General features: G+C 41.7%; 1 protein-coding gene across 2 annotated transcripts in view; it reads left to right on the forward strand.

The window, feature by feature from the left end:
* Positions 1 to 17,107, forward strand: part of LOC124261861 (hepatoma-derived growth factor-related protein 2-like) — a 56,411-nt gene that overhangs the window by 37,991 nt on the left and 1,313 nt on the right. For both annotated transcript variants that reach the window (XM_046696230.1, XM_046696231.1), the window contains exons 14-19: positions 460 to 533; positions 4,707 to 4,777; positions 5,582 to 5,683; positions 10,144 to 10,248; positions 10,881 to 10,953; positions 15,232 to 16,121. In XM_046696230.1, the coding sequence (XP_046552186.1) occupies positions 460 to 533; positions 4,707 to 4,777; positions 5,582 to 5,683; positions 10,144 to 10,248; positions 10,881 to 10,953; positions 15,232 to 16,121 (1,315 nt within the window). The remainder of the gene's footprint in view (positions 1 to 459; positions 534 to 4,706; positions 4,778 to 5,581; positions 5,684 to 10,143; positions 10,249 to 10,880; positions 10,954 to 15,231; positions 16,122 to 17,107) is intronic.

The raw sequence follows: 17,107 nt of genomic DNA on the forward strand, positions 1-17,107 counted from the left end.
TTAAATCTTCGTATTTCTCAGTGAAAGCTTCAGCTTTGTCTGAGTTGACCGGCCATGTTGTAAAATGATGAAAGCAATGAGCTGTCAGGATAGTGTTCATCAAAATGTATACTTTTGAAATAAAGATTTCATGAGCAGATTTCCAAGGCAATAAAAAAATTCCCAAAGATTGACACACTATTTGCTTTCAATTTGTCAGTGTTAAGTTTCCCATGACTCAGATGATCTAAGGGGTGTTCGGGTAGCCTAGTGAAGACCTGGGTTTGATTCCCACATGGGTATAATTTGTAAAGCCTATTTCTGCTGTCCCTGGCTGTGATCTTAGTGGAATACTGCTAAATGCTTCACATACCATACATCGTATTTTATATTGTATTGTCCTTTGAAAGCTGAATCGTTTTCATGGTCTAATAATCTGAAACAAATGGATGAATGAGAAACATCTGGTTCTGTCTGCAGCCATGATAAGGAAGAAGAGAAGGAGAGAAAGAAACGAATAAAGTACGAACAGAAGAAGAAAGAAAAAATACATTGTGAGTACCAGTACTTGTTAATAATAAAATAATAACAATAAAGAAACATCCTCTATCAGATTAGATTTGTAATGTCTCAGCATATGGACCCGTGAAGATCTGGCTTAGAATTGATCTTCAGTAACCCACGCTTTACGTAAGAGGCGACTAACAGGATCGGGTGGTCAGGCTCACTGACTTGGTCGACACATATCATCTTATACCAATTGCGTAGATCGATGCTCATGCTGTTGATCACTAGATTGTTTGGTCCAGTCCCGATTATTTACAGACCGCTGCCATATAGCTGTAATATTGCTGAATGCGGCATAAAACTGAACTCACTCACTCACTCAGCATATGGCGGTCAACGAGGATGACGATTATTCCCCTTGAGTTAAATCTTTGGTTTTCTCAGTGAAAGCTTCAGCTTTGTCTGAGTTGACCGGCCATGGCAGAAACTTAAACATTTTTAGTGGCTCCCTCACGAGAAAAATACACAATATTTTTAAACAACTTGTATTTGATGGGGTTGAGTTAGATAGTGTTGGACTCTGTTGTCATATAAGAGCTTACCGGTGACGATCCAGGTTAGAATTGATCTTCAGTTACCCATGCTTGTCCTAAGAGGACCCGTGAAGGTCCGGGATAGAATTGATCTTCAGTTACCCATGCTTGTCCTAAGAGGACCCGTGAAGATCCGGGTTAGAATTGATCTTCAGTTACCCATGCTTGTCCTAAGAGACGTAATGAGCCTCAGTTTACTTAGACTAAGAATCTAGCTAATGGAGAATGCAGGTTAGAATTGTCAATCACTGGATTGTCTAATCCAGACTGGATTATCTAACTGGGACAAAGACGAGTCAGTGAGTGTTGTGTCTTATAGAGATCAGATGATCAGAATTGATTAACCCATAGAAACATTTGAATATTTTAAGATTAGAATTTAGGTAGTTTTCTGTTTTCCACACATGACTCTTATGGGGGAAAATGAGCACTTAAGGAACCATATTTGTAAATTGTCTAGTTTTAATGTTAATGGTTGTAAGTGTGAAATGTCAACAAGGATGACAATTATTCCCCTTGAGTGAAACCTTTGGTGTTCTCGGTGAAAGCTTCAGCTTTGTCTGAGTTGACAGTGTAAACAGATTTTGAAAAGTGTGTGAATACAACCCTATCATACTTGAGTCAACTTACAGAATACTGATGGGAGGGTAAGCATTACTGTGTTTTAGACTGTGCATCAGCATATATAAAAATGTTTAAAATCTTCAGGGTACACCAGGGCGGTCGGGTATCCTAGTGGTTAAAGTGCTTTATTCGGGTTCAAGAAATGGGTACAATGTGTGAAGCCCATCCCCGTGATGTTGCTGGAAAATTGCTAAAAGCGGCGTAAACCTAAACTCAGTCAGTCAGTCAGTCAGGGTACATCAGTTTGAATAGAAATAGGCTAGATCTGTTAAGTGCTGAATATCGGTAGCTGGAATAGTGCCTGCAAGTCTCACGAGGTGCTATTCAGGTATTAAGCACCAACTTGAGATATGCGAGACGGTTCCCAGCTTAGTTCCGGTACCAGATTTCCGGTGACAAGTGTATATTGACCCAGCTCTGATTGTTTTGTTTTAATCATACTTTATTCATTCAAGAAAAGGATTGGGCACAAGTTATCCAACTTAGAAAAGCCCTCTCCAGATAATTACACAATTCATCTTACAACAAAGTACACAAGTGACAGACATTCTAGGATATGTACAACAGATGTTCAGTGATATAGATATGTACATATTTGAAAACATTCTGGTTTTCAGTGATTGAGAGACCTGCATTGCCATGTAAGATAGATTAATATCAATCAGTGTTCTATTTTTGACAATATGTTCTAAAGATTTTAACAGTTTATGTCTTTGAAAAGTATACAATGGACATTCAAGGAAGTAATGAAAAACATTCTCACATCTATGGCCACATTGACATGATGCGTCATTTTTTACATTTATTCTATATAAATCATAATTAAGTGTACTCGTCATATATCTTAATCTAGTGTGCATAACATTGAACTTCCTTATTCCATATGAATAATATATAGGTGCGCATTTTTCCTTCACGTGGATATAAGATTTAAACGATGCAACAGAGTCGCAATTTCTAATAGCTAAGGGAATATTATTCCACACTTTAACTGTTGATGGAATAAAAGATGACGTTGAGTACCTCAGTCTTGTATATGGTTGACTAAAGTTATTGGAGTTTCTTAACTCATAACTTGTCTGGTTGCCTACTACAGGTGGGAGTAAATCTTGAAGAAAAACTGGTGTCAGACCTTTTTGAATTTTATAAAATAATGTTAATTTGCGTCTTCTCCTTCTCTCAGAAAGTAAATCCCATCCCGTTTCATAATACAATGAACTGGAAGATGCATATCTTGGAAGACCAGTAACTATGCGTGCTGCTTCAAGTTGAAGTTTTTCTAATCTATTAGCTTGTTCAATCAAACATCCATCCCATACCTCGCATGCGTACTCAAAGTGTGGCCTTATAAATACAGTATATATTTTCGCTAGTGTTGTTCTATTTAGTAGGAACTTTAATTTCCGAAATGCTCCAATCATTTTAGATTTCTTTTTGATAATGTTTTCAATATGATGATGCCAACTCCCGTTAGACGTGAAGATTAAACCCAGATGTTTATGAAAATCGACTGTGTTTATAGTGCAGTTATCAAACTTCAAATTAATGTCTTTTCGGCCATCTTTCAAAGTATATAATATAGCTTCAGTTTTTTCCGGATTGTAAGAAATTAACCAAACCTTTGCACAACCGCTTAATATTCCTAGATTTTCATTCATGGCTCTTTCCATCACTTGTTTGTCCTTTGATAAAGTTCCCAGTGAAGTATCGTCATCGAAAAGCCGAGTTATACAATGTAGCTTATCAGCTATCTCATTTACATACACAATCTCGCAAAGTGCTGTGACATACTTACAGGCCCTATTAAATTTTGGCATATCGAAAGGTCGCATTCAAAATCTTGAATAAATTTATTTGTTTTCATTCATTGTATAGGTTTTTGGTCAAAGTTTAAGGTTATAGCGAAGGTTATCATATATCAGGAAAAGGTCAATGGTGTCAATGCTGAAGGTCAATGTTAAAGGTCAAGTTCACTACTATTGCAACATGTGTTTCAGAATTAAGGGGGGAGGTGGGGTAGCCTAGTGGTTAAAGCGTTGGCTCGTCACGCCGAGGACCTGGGTTCGAATCCCACGGGTACAATGTGTGAAGCCCATTTCTGGTGTCCCCCACCATGATGTTGCTGGAATATTGCTAAAAGCGGCGTAAAACCAAAACTCACTCAGTCAGAATTAAGGAATACAAGCCAATTTTTACAAAGAAACCTGGCCACAATGATGACAATTATATACCCAGCTCGCTTAGAGTCCAAAGGACGTTGAAGAGAGAAAACTCTGAGTGGTTGCGTTTCATCTGAAAGAATTTGTTTTTAATTGTTTGGGTATTTGGTCCAAGTTTAAGATCATAACGAAGGTTATTGTAAATCACTAGGTCAGTGTTGTCATTGCTAAAGGTCAACGTCAAAGGTGAAGGTCATACTTCAGCTGATGTAACATGTTCCAGAGAGAAGAAAAACCAGCTATCCTGAAAAAGTAACCAAAATGCTTGATTGTTATTTATGAAATTTTACAAGGGGAGTGGATAGACACAAAGAACGCTACCTTGCCATTTTTGATAAATAAATGGCAGCAAGCTGGAGAACTTTGTTTTTGCTCTTGAAATGCAATTGTTTATTCAAAGTCAGTTTTGCTGATAGGCAAAAATTGCTTCAATACCCAAAAACATCATGAGTGAGTGAGTTTAGTTTTATGGCAAACTCAGCAATATTCCATCTATATGGCGACAGTCTGTAAATAATCTGTAGACAATCCGGTGATCAACAGCATAAGCATCTATGCTATTGGATACGATGACATGTGCCAACCAAGTCAGCGAGCCTGACCTTCCCTCCCATTACTCGCCTCTTACGACAAGCTGGGTTTCTGAAGATCAATGCTAACCTGATCTTCACGGGTCTACTCTGGTGTGTGTTATATTCTCACACTTTGTAGTGGAAATTCCCCTTTCCAAACGTAATGCTAACCTGATCTTCACGGGTCTACTCTGGTGTGTGTTATGTTTCAGTTATCCAGACGGAGACCACCCTCATCCAGATGGACATCGAGATAAAGAAGTCATTACAAGTTGATAAAACAGTGAGTGGGACAATCTTTGGTGTAAACAAATAATTTGTCCCTGAAAATATTGCAAAAATGATTTTGCTCAAGTTTTGCTTGGAAAAACTTTGCATATATACTACCCATCAAAAGTCTAGACTCCCTAGTGTAAATGTAGCCTCTGACTTAAGTCAACTCTTCTAAGCTAGATTTTGCAAAATTTTCTATACTGTTTAAAGGTACTGTTTACACATGAACTGATATATTGTAAAACAAATTCGTAACATTGAAAAGATTATTGTCATGGGTTAAAAAAATGATGAAAGTGAAAATTGGTGGATTTTTAACAAAAATTTACACACACTACACTGCACGATATTTGTATGTTTTTTGGCAATTTAATGCGTGATCCTCGTGCAATTCATCTGCATAAAGTTTGCAGTTGGTTCCGCAAAGTTAGTGGAGAAATTCATCTTCGATGTAATGTCACATATATACATAACATATAGTGAGTGTTTTAAGTGAGTCTAAACTTTTGATGGGTAGTATAGATCACTCACCATCTCAAACACTTGAGGCAACATCAGCATCTTTGTTTGTCTGTTTGTCTGGTGTCCCCCCACCATGACATACTCAATCGTCAAATCATTCAGCCAATCAGCCACTCATTCAACTATTTGACTCAATCATTCAATCCATCAATCACTTGCCTTCAGCCGAAACATTTGACGTTAACGCCAACAAATTTGAATCTAACTACATAATGTAGCAATAGAGATAGTAGCCTATCTTAATTCAATCAATTCTGGCCTTTGATGTTAACGCCAACATGTTTGTTTGCAGGATGTAGACAAGTGCATTGCCATCATGGAGGATCTGGAAGCGTTGCCCGTCAACCAGATCATGCTGAAGAAAAACCCTGACATCATGAACACCATCAAGAAGGTGAGTTATCATGCATGGAAACAGTGTTGAGGTTTTGTGAAATGCAAAATTTACATCACTTGAAACGGCATTGAAACAGATCCGGTTGACACATGCCATCATATCCCAGTTGTGTAGACCGATGCTATGCTACTGATCTTTCCTCTCCAATATAGCTGGAATATTGCCGAGTGTGGCTTGAAACTAAACTCGCTCGCTCCATGTGCTGGCTGAGAGTTAAACAACAAAGTAAACATATTATGAATTTTAAAGAAGTATTTTCATTGGTGTAAAAATACTTGAAAGTTGTAATGGAAAAACATATTTAATGCCCAAAGAACACCATTAATTAATTTAAATATGAGGTGAATAATGTTTCAAGAAATGTTGTGAATCCCTGTTTCCTTGATCTGGCCCTGATTTCTCGAAACAAACTTTAGTTTTTACTCCAATTTCAGACTGAATTTGACAATTTGAAACAGCTGAATTTTTAACTCAACTGCATTGTTTCAATAAATACTCTATCCTGCAAACTCAAATTGTCAACTATGTTTGAGTTCAAAAATTGATTCCAGTTCATTCTGGGAAATGCATTTTCCTGCGCTTTCTCAAATTTGAGTAACTCCCAACCTCAGTAGAGACTTATGTCAACCTTAGCTTTAATCTTGTCTACAACAGCGCTCTGATTGTTTGTTCGGGCCTGGCGCAGATAATATTATCCAAACTACTCATCTCTGATGTACTGCCAAAATGACTCGAAATCTTCACACAGTCACTCTCTCACTCACTCACTCACTCTCCTTCACTGACTCACTCTCACTGACTCAATCACTAACCCACTCACTCACTCCGGATGTCTTCTTGGACAGAGTTAGGTCACAGTGATGACAATTATAATCCCAGCTCGCTTAGAGTCTAAGGACGTTGAAGAGAGAAAACTCTGAGTGACCTGAACTTTGAAAGTATTTTTCAAAACCAAATTAATGTCAAATCAAGTCAGTACCAGACAATCCAATCGTGTCAACATTAATAATAATAATATTATCCCCAGCCACCAAGTGGGAAGGGGATATAGGTTTGAGCTTCGTCCATATTGCGGAGATGATGGGGTCTGATTTTCTTTAAAAACAACATTATAAATAGGGAAACCAAATTTGGTAGGTATTTTCAGGACATGAATGCTTTAATGGAGTTCGAAAACGGAAACCGTGTTAAAATTTGTTACAGAGTTATGGCTCTTGTCATTTGTTTCTTGACTTTGCTCATGTTATCCCCAGTGGGGACGGATTTTCTCAGAAACTGTTATAGATAGGGAAACCAAATGTGGTATGTGTTGTCAGGACATGAATGTCATGGTGATGTGTTCACTGTTTGTCTGGGCTAGTACAAGCAGCCGCACATACACATACACACGCATGCACGTCGTCATATGAGTGAAATATTCTCAAGCACGACATTAACCCAATTTCACCTCACCTCACCTCACCTCACCTCACCTCACCTCATGTACTACTGTATGTCGATAGAATCTTCAAGATAAGCAACCTGAAACATGACCCAAAAGTCATTGAAACAGGAAATTAATAAGTTTATTTTTTAACATTTTGGAATTATATCATCAAAAATATCCTGCAGTTTATTCTTATTCCGTGATTCGTGGAGAGTGTTCACTGCCAATCACCATGATCACAGATACTAAATCATCACAGGGAGGTTGGGTAGGAATTTCATGCTGCTGTTTCATAGAAATTTAAAGGTTTATAGACTAATTTTTCCTATTTATATGTTTAATATGTTTTGACAAATCCATTCATACAATTTGAAAAACAACAATATGCGCAATAACTGACAGGTCACATAAATTACTGAAAAAAACTAGTATTTTCCATCACTTATTGCTGACAGGGCATCTCAAGGGTAGGCACCTCTGGTGGCATATAGAAATTCCCTAGGTAGGTACAGATTGTAGGTACACTTCTGGTAATGAGAACTTATAGTAGCAAAAATGGTATCCTTTTGGCGATTTGATTTGATGTACTTTGAGACATGAAGCAAATACTTGTTGATGGACCTTTCTCTTCACACTGAGACAAATTTGATTTCTCATCAGTCCCAAAACTAGCAAGAATGGTCACAGTGATGACAATTATAATCCCAGCTCGCTTGGAGTCTAAGGACGTTGAAGAGAGAAAACTTTGAGTGACCTTAACCGTGAACCTGTACTTTAAATTTTAACAAAGCGCTTTTAGTTCAAGTATATTTTGTTCATATGTTAGTCCAATATTAGACAGTTAAGATTGATGCTGTTAAGTTCTTGTCTGGAAACAAGATCTGTAACCCCAACCCAGTCAGGTCGCACTGTCATCCATGGACAGAAGCAAAAAGAACAGTCAAAGATCTGGCAATCAAAATCCCAGCTTTCTCAGATTCCATACTCACTCACTCCACTCCGCTCCACCCCACTCTACTCTACTCCACTCCACAACACCCCATCCCACCCCACTCTGCTCCACTCCACCCCCACAACACCCCATCCCACCCCACTCCACCCCCTCCTCCGCTCCATTCCCACAACACCCCATCCCACCCAACTGTACTCTCCACTCCACCCCCACAACATCCCATCCCACCCCACTCTACTCCTCTCCACTCCACCCCACAACACCCCATCCCACCCCACTCTACTCTACTCCACTCCACCCCCACAACACCCCACCTCATTCCCCCCTCTACTCCACTCCACTCCACCCCCACAACACCCCACCTCACCCCACTCTACTCCACTCCACTCCATCCCCCCACAACGCCCCACCTCACCCGCTCTACTCCACTCCACTCCACTCCACCCACAACACCCCACCTCCCACCCTGCTCTACTCCACTCCACTCCACCCCCACAACACCCCCACCTCACCCCTCTCTACTCCACTCCACTCCCCCCCACAACACCCCACCTCACCCCACTCTACTCCACTCCACTCCACCCCACAACACCCCCATCCCACCCGCTCTACTCCACTCCACTCCACCCCCACAACACCCCATCCCACCCCACTCCACTCCACTCCACCCCCACAACACCCCATCCCTCCCCACCACTCCACTCACACTCCCTCACCCCACCTCACTCTCACTCCCACTCCACTCCCTCCTCGACACCCCATCTCACCCACAACACCCCACCCCACCGTTATCGACCCTTGAAGATCCAGGCTGGAATTGGCCTACAGTAACCCATGCTTGTCGTAAGAGGCGACTAACGGGATTGAGCGGTTAGACCAGAAACTTGTCATCGTATTGCAATTGCATTGATTGGTGCTCATGATGTCAATCACTGGATTGTCTGGTCCAGACTCGATTATTTACAGACCACTGCTGAATAATGCTGAGAAAACTGGGTGACGTTAAACTGTGAACGTGTTTATCCTCATGATGTAGCAGTTAAATCTGACTCAATTGAGGAAACACTGGTGACTATTTTGCTGAGAAATGGTCCTCAGTAACACATGTGAAGAGGTGACTTAATGGGACTGTCATCAGACTTCGTTTGTTCCTACATTTTGTTTATTGTTTACAGGATGCCTTCATATAGCTGGAATAGTGTAGAATATGGTAGGATACCAATGAACTAATTGTAACATTTGGAAAGGGAATTTACAGTCAAAGAGGGCCTCATAATGTCAATCACTGGATTAACTCGATTTTTACACACTGTTGTTATACAGCTGGTATTTTGCTGAGCGTTAAACCTCAAACAGACTCGCTTGATAAATTGTGTATTCATCTGGGCCGCCGTGATGTTGCTGGAATATTGCTGAAAGCAGCGTAAAACCAAACTCAGTCCGTCAGTATTCATCTGGGGGTTAGTTCAGCTCACCATATACCCGGGTTTGATTCCCCACATAGGCACAATGTGTGAAGCCCATTTCTGGTGTCCCCTGCCCTTATAGTGCTGAAATTTTGCTAAAGTGGCGTAAAACTTCACCAACTCACTCCCTCACTCACTCACTCACTCACTCACTCACTCACTCACTCACTCACTCACTCACTCACTCACTCACTCACTCACTCGCTCGCTCACTCAAATAGAAAAAACCTGTTTGTTTTCAAGTCTGCATGTCAAATTATCAAATATATGGTCGCAGTGATGACAGTTATAATCCCAGCTCGCTTAGAGTCTAAGGACGTTGAAGAGAGAAAACTCTGAGTGACCTTTTACAGTGTTAAAGCTATGGTAGCCATTATCACATAGTAAAACTTAAGTGTTGGGGTGATGGGCTCATGAATGCTTTGAGGATAGCACCCCTGATTTAGTCTTTTAGGGGCATTGGGGTAGCCTAGTGGTTAAAGCGTTCGCTCGTCACGCCAAAGACCCGGGTTCGATTTCCCACATTGGCACAATGTGTGAAGCCCATTGATATTGCTGGAATATTGCTAAAAGCGGCGTATAACAAAACTCGCTCACTAGTCTGTGGTTTCAGTGTCGGAAGTACAAGGGCAGCGATCGCATCAAGTCCAAGGCGGAAGTGATATACAACAAGTTCAAGGCACTATTTGTCATGGGAGATGGAGAAGCTCCTCCACAGGTGAGTGATCAGGCTTGAGTAGGATGGCATATTAATACACCATCTCACTTCTGTGAGGCTGAGGGGTGTAGCCCAGTGGTAACAGTGTCCATTCATCACACTAAAGACCCGGGTTCGATTCCCCACATGAGTGCAATGTGTGAAGCCCATTTCTGGTGTCCCCCTGCCGTGATATTGCTGGAATATTGCTAAAAATGAGTAAAACCAAATTCACTATGAGTAGCAGTGTTCACGAATAGCATCTCACCCTCTGACAAATCCGACAGATTCGCCAACGGTCAGACAGAAGTTTACAACCCGCCGGCCCCAGTGTCTGACTGTATATTTCACAATGACTTTGACTGAAGTTGTTTTATGTGACATGTGACACTTGTTTGCTGTTTATAAATCTTATGTTTGTTAATAATTTCAATGTCAGTTATAAGAAATATTAAATCTGAAATGTGTGTTTAATTTTATTCCATGCGTCCTGAGCATTTTCAATGGGTCAGACAGACACCTGAAACTTACAGGACCCAATGTCCTGTGATTTGAAACCCCATTCGTGAACACTGGAGTAGTGAACATTGTAGATGTGTATGGATTGTTGCAACTTTGTCTGTTGTTGCAACTTTGTCTGTCTGTTGTTGCAGCTGACGGAGATGAAGAAGAAACCAGAACTGAACCAAAAGGAGAACAAGGAGAACGAACTTGACACACAGAAAGGTAGGTTGTACCACCACGATGGTATTTGACACAGAGAAAGGTAGGTTGTACCACCACGATGTTATTTGACACAGAGAAAGGTAGGTTGTACCACCACGATGTTATTTGACACAGAGAAAGGTAGGTTGTACCACCACGATGTTATTTGACACAGAGAAAGGTAGGTTGTACCACCCACGATGTTATTTGACACAGAGAAAGGTAGGTTGTACCACCACGATGTTATTTGACACAGAGAAAGGTAGGTTGTACCACCACGATGTTATTTGACACAGAGAAAGGTAGGTTGTACCACCACGATGTTATTTGACATAGAGAAAGGTAGGTTGTACCACCACCGATGTTATTTGACACAGAGAAAGGTAGGTTGTACCACCACGATGTTATTTGACAGGTTGTAGAGAAAGGTAGGTTGTACCACCACGATGTTATTTGACATAGAGAAAGGTAGGTTGTACCACCACGATGTTATTTGACATAGAGAAAGGTAGGTTGTACCACCACGATGTTATTTGACACAGAGAAAGGTAGGTTGTACCACCACGATGTTATTTGACACAGAGAAAGGTAGGTTGTACCACCACGATGTTATTTGACACAGAGAAAGGTAGGTTGTACCACCACGATGTTATTTGACACAGAGAAAGGTAGGTTGTACCACCACGATGTTATTTGACACAGAGAAAGGTAGGTTGTACCACCACGATGTTATTTGACACAGAAAGGTAGGTTGTACCACCACGATGTTATTTGACACAGAGAAAGGTAGGTTGTACCACCACGATGTTATTTGACACAGAGAAAGGTAGGTTGTACCACCACGATGTTATTTGACACAGAGAAAGGTAGGTTGTACCACCAACGCATGTTATTTGACACAGAAAGGTAGGTTGTACCACCACGATGTTATTTGACACAGAAAGGTAGGTTGTACCACCACGATGTTATTTGACACAGAGAAAGGTAGGTTGTACCACCACGATGTTATTTGACACAGAGAAAGGTAGGTTGTACCACCACGATGTTATTTGACACAGAGAAAGGTAAGTTGTACCACCACGATGTTATTGGACACAGAGAAAGGTAGGTTGTACCACCACGATGGTATTTGACACAGAGAAAGGTAGGTTGTACCACCACGATGTTATTTGACACAGAGAAAGGTAGGTTGTACCACCATGATGTTATTTGACACAGAGAAAGGTAGGTTGTACCACCACGATGTTATTATCCCCCGCAACGCGTTTTGCGGGGGGTATTAAAATGGACTCCGTCCGTCCGTCCGTCCGTCTATCCGGTCCGTCCGTGCACATTTGTCTTTTCCGGAGCAGAACTCTAAAACCGTTCAATATTTCTTCACCAAACTTGGCACATACATGGATCTGGTGGTGTTGTGGTGCCTTTTGGTAGTTTTGGAATTCTGAATAAAATATTTTTGGCGTTTCCATGGCACAAGTTCGACTTAGACTGAAATTGGTGGTAGCGCTCTTTTCCGGAGCAGAACTCTAAAACCGTTCAATATGTCTTCACCAAACTTGGCACATAGATAGATCTGGTGGTGTAGTGGTGCCTTTTGGTAGTTTTGGAATTCTGAATAAAATATTTTTGGGGTTTCCATGGCACAAGTTCGACTTAGACTGAAATTGGTGGTAGTGCTCTTTTCCGGAGCAGAACTCTAAAACCGTTCAATATGTCTTCACCAAACTTGGCACATAGATAGATCTGGTGGTGTAGTGGTGCCTTTTGGTAGTTTTGGAATTCTGAATTAAAATATTTTTGGCGTTTCCATGGCAACAAGTTCGACTTAGCCTGAAATTGGTGGTAGTGCTCTTTTCCGGAGCAGAACTCTAAAACCGTTCAATATGTCGTCACCAAACATGGCACATAGATAGATCTGGTGGTGTACTGGTGCCTTTTGGTAGTTTTGGAATTCTGAATCAAATATTTTTGGCGTTTCCATGGCACAAGTTCGACTTAGACTGAAATTGGTGGTAGTGCTCTTTTCCGGAGCAGAACTCTAAAACCGTTCAATATGTCGTCACCAAACATGGCACATAGATTGATCTGGTGGTGTACTGGTGCCTTTTGGTAGTTTTGGAATTCTGAATAAAATATTTTTGGCATTTCCATGGCAACAAGTTTGACTTACACTGAAATTGGTGATAGTGCTCCTTTCTGGAGCAGAACTTTTAAACCCTTTCAATACTCTCCTTCCACTTTTCTATGTACACACCTAAATATTTGACATAATCATAACTCGTAGACATAATCATGAAGAGTATTTTGCCATTGCGGGGGATATTGATGACTTTGTCTTCTTGTTTGACACAGAAAGGTAGGTTGTACCACCACGATGTTATTGGACAGAGAAAGGTAGGTTGTACCACCACGATGTTATTTGACACAGAAAGGTAGGTTGTACCACCACGATGTTATTTGACACAGAAAGGTAGGTTGTACCACCACGATGTTATTTGACACTGAGAAAGGTAGGTTGTACCACCACGATGTTATTTGACACAGAGAAAGGTAGGTTGTACCACCAAAATGTTATTGGACACAGAGAAAGGAAAGGTTATTGGTTGTACCACCACGATGTTATTTGACACAGAGAAAGGTAGGTTGTACCACCAAAATGTTATTGGACACAGAGAAAGGTAGGTTGTACCACCACGATGTTATTGGACACAGAGAAAGGTAGGTTGTACCACCACGATGTTATTGGACACAGAGAAAGGTAGGTTGTACCACCACGATGTTATTTGACACAGAAAGGTAGGTTGTACCACCACGATGTTATTTGACACTGGGAAAGGTAGGTTGTACCACCACAATGTTATTTGACACAGAGAAAGGTAGGTTGTACAACCACAATGTTATTTGACACAGAGAAAGGTAGGTTGTACCACCACGATGTTATTTGACACAGAGAAAGGTAGGTTGTACCACCACGATGTTATTTGACACTGAGAAAGGTAGGTTGTACCACCACGATGTTATTTGACACAGAAAGGTAGGTTGTACCACCGCGATGTTATTTGACACAGAAAGGTAGGTTGTACCACCACGATGTTATTTGACACTGAGAAAGGTAGGTTGTACCACCACGATGTTATTGGACACAGAAAGGTAGGTTGTACCACCACGATGTTATTTGACACAGAAAGGTAGGTTGTACCACCACGATGTTATTTGACACAGAGAAAGGTAGGTTGTACCACCACGATGTTATTTAACACTGAGAAAGGTAGGTTGTACCACCACGATGTTATTGGACACAGAAAGGTAGGTTGTACCACCGCGATGTTATTTGACACAGAAAGGTAGGTTGTACCACCACGATGTTATTTGACACTGAGAAAGGTAGGTTGTACCACCGCGATGGTATTTGACACAGAGAAAGGTAGGTTGTACCACCACAATGTTATTTGACACAGAGAAAGGTAGGTTGTACCACCATGATGTTATTTGCCAAACACTGAGAGAAAGACTGTCAGTTTCCACACTGAGCTATGAACAGTGGTAATGATTATCGAGGTCCCTCGTGTTGCTGATTTGCTGCCTTCACATGGGCCCTTCTTACTGAAGCTTCCACTGGTTATCCAGAAACGGTTACCTTCCCCATTCTTTTCTATGAAACTCTTATTGTCACTCCTAACTTGCTTCCCCCATCCACCCATCCACAAACCCAACCAAACTCCATCCATCCATTAAGAACCCACCCATTCATCCATCCATCCATCCACCCACCCATTTATCCATCCATCCATTAAGAACCCACCCATTGATCCATCCATCCATCCACCCACCCATTCATCATCCATCAAAACCCATCCATCCATCATTCATCCATCAAAACACCCAAAACCCATCCATCCCAAACACCCCTTCCCATCCATACATTTTTATATTCATATTCATTGCTGGGTTGTCCATCCATCCATCTGTCTAAAACCGACCCATCCATCTATCAAAACACCCCAACCCACCTGTCATTGCTGGGTTGTCCATCCATCCATCTGTCAAAAAACGACCCCTCCATCTATCAAAACATCCCAACCCACCTGTCCATCCATCCATTTTCATATACTTTGCTCATTTGTCCATCCATCCATCCACTCACCTATCCATTTTCAGATTTTATATCTTGTCCAGAGTAGATTTTTATCAGGATGTCTTATAACTGAAATATTTTGAAATTTGTTGTTAAGCAGTAAACAAAGTGTCTAAACTTCAATATGTTACATGTTTTGCTAAGTTATCACACAACCCTTCCAGGCAGTGATTCCACACCGACGGACAACAAAGTGAATGATATAACCGATGGCAACAAAGACACAAACCTTTCTGCGGAATCGGCCGTGCTGTTGGAATCGGTAGGCGGAGGCGGAGGAGACCCAAAGGATCCCAATCCGTTCTTCTTCTCGAAACCATCAGCAGTTATTCCAGGGTTAGATCTCATCAATCCAAACCAAGCCGGTCGTCCAAAACCCGTCCCCCAGCCGGTGCCCCAACCTGAACCAAACATACCAGAAAACATCAAGGCAGTGTTGTCAGACCTCAGTGACGAGGAGACTGACGCCAAGGTGAAGGTTGCAGGGGGGGCGGCACCAAACGTGGAGGTACCAAGTCTGGAGGTACCGAATCTGGAGGTACCAAACCGTGAAAGTGACACGAAAGACAAAACCCCTGTGGAACCGGTGGTGCCAGATCAGACGGATCTCTTTCAAGGATCTGTGAACGAAAATTCCAGAGATGTTGTGGAAGGGTCCGAGCCAAAGAAAGTGTCCGGGATTTTAGATCTGCCACTTCCAGATGTTGACACAGACAATAGTAACATGACGCCGCTCACCGGCGCCGACACCCCTGCTTCCAGAGTGGAGGGGTCAAGTCCCCTCGTGAACCCTGTGGGTGCTTCAGGGAACACGACCGACACAAGTGTCATCCCTTCACCGGTTGTGGATTCCGATTCGGCAAAGGAGCCTTCCCATGATGCACCCCATGCTGTGACATCGCCACCGGTGGAAGTGGCGGTGGCTCAAGAATCAGCGATGGAGACAGTGGCGTCACTTGTACCTGACTCGGCAGCGGTAGTTCCGGAGACGTCAACGACAAAGTTCCACAACGAGGAGGAGGAAGAGGAGGAGGAGGAAGATGTGGAGACAACAGTGAGTAAGAAATAGGAAAACAAACGTGCAGTTCCATGCTATTGACACACTGAGAGGGTGTATAGGCTCACATCATTATCTGTTATTATTTTAATCGTAGTATATCAGTGACCCGTGAAGATCCAGATTGGAATTGATCTTCAGTAATCCATGCTTATCGTAAGAGGCGACTAACGGGATCGGGTGGTCAGGCTTGCTTGATTGGTTGACACATGTCATCTGTTCCCAATGGCGCTGATCGATGCTCATGCTGTTGATCCCTGGATTGTCAGGTCCAGACTTGATTATTTGCAGACCGCCGCCATATAGCTGGAATATTGCTGAGAGCGGCGTAAAACTAAACTTACACACTCACTAGTATATCAGTGCATTTTAGGTAATGGCTAATGGCAGACTCACACAGGTCGGCCGTCAAATCAATATGGCGAATTCGATGGAATTGTATCATCTGAGTGATTAATCAAATTCAACAAACGGTACGAATCAGCCGCTCAAACCCACATTGATTGTGTCAGGAGTGTGTAGAGCCTGTTCTAGTTATTCAACAAGTTGGATGTGGTGCGGCCAATCAAATTGCGTTTTTTGTATCACGTGGTAAATGTTTACATACAAGCATAAAACATGGCGTTGTCTGCATCAAAGAAACCACGCCTCAATTTTTCATTATCTGAGTCACAAAACTATGGAATATCATGATGGGGAGTCCAATCTTTTGTCCAAATCTTTTTCTTCACTTGGCATTGCCAATGTCTTCACATTTAACATAACAGACAGAATACCCAAATAAATATGTGACCCACTAATAACTTCACTGAAGCCCATTTCTGGTGTCCCCCGCAGTGACCTTTGCTGGAATATTTCTAAAAGCGGCGTAAAACTAAACTCACTCACTCACTAATTACTTACCTTCGACAGTAGGTGTCCATCACCTACCTGTAATCTTGCCTTGTTGCTAAAATGCTGGGAGTAATGTTTCATATGTGCTT

This window comes from Haliotis rubra, unplaced genomic scaffold (assembly GCF_003918875.1).
Source record: "Haliotis rubra isolate DU_JTF1 unplaced genomic scaffold, ASM391887v1 Scf813, whole genome shotgun sequence".
Classification (NCBI taxonomy): Eukaryota; Metazoa; Mollusca; class Gastropoda; order Lepetellida; family Haliotidae; genus Haliotis; species Haliotis rubra.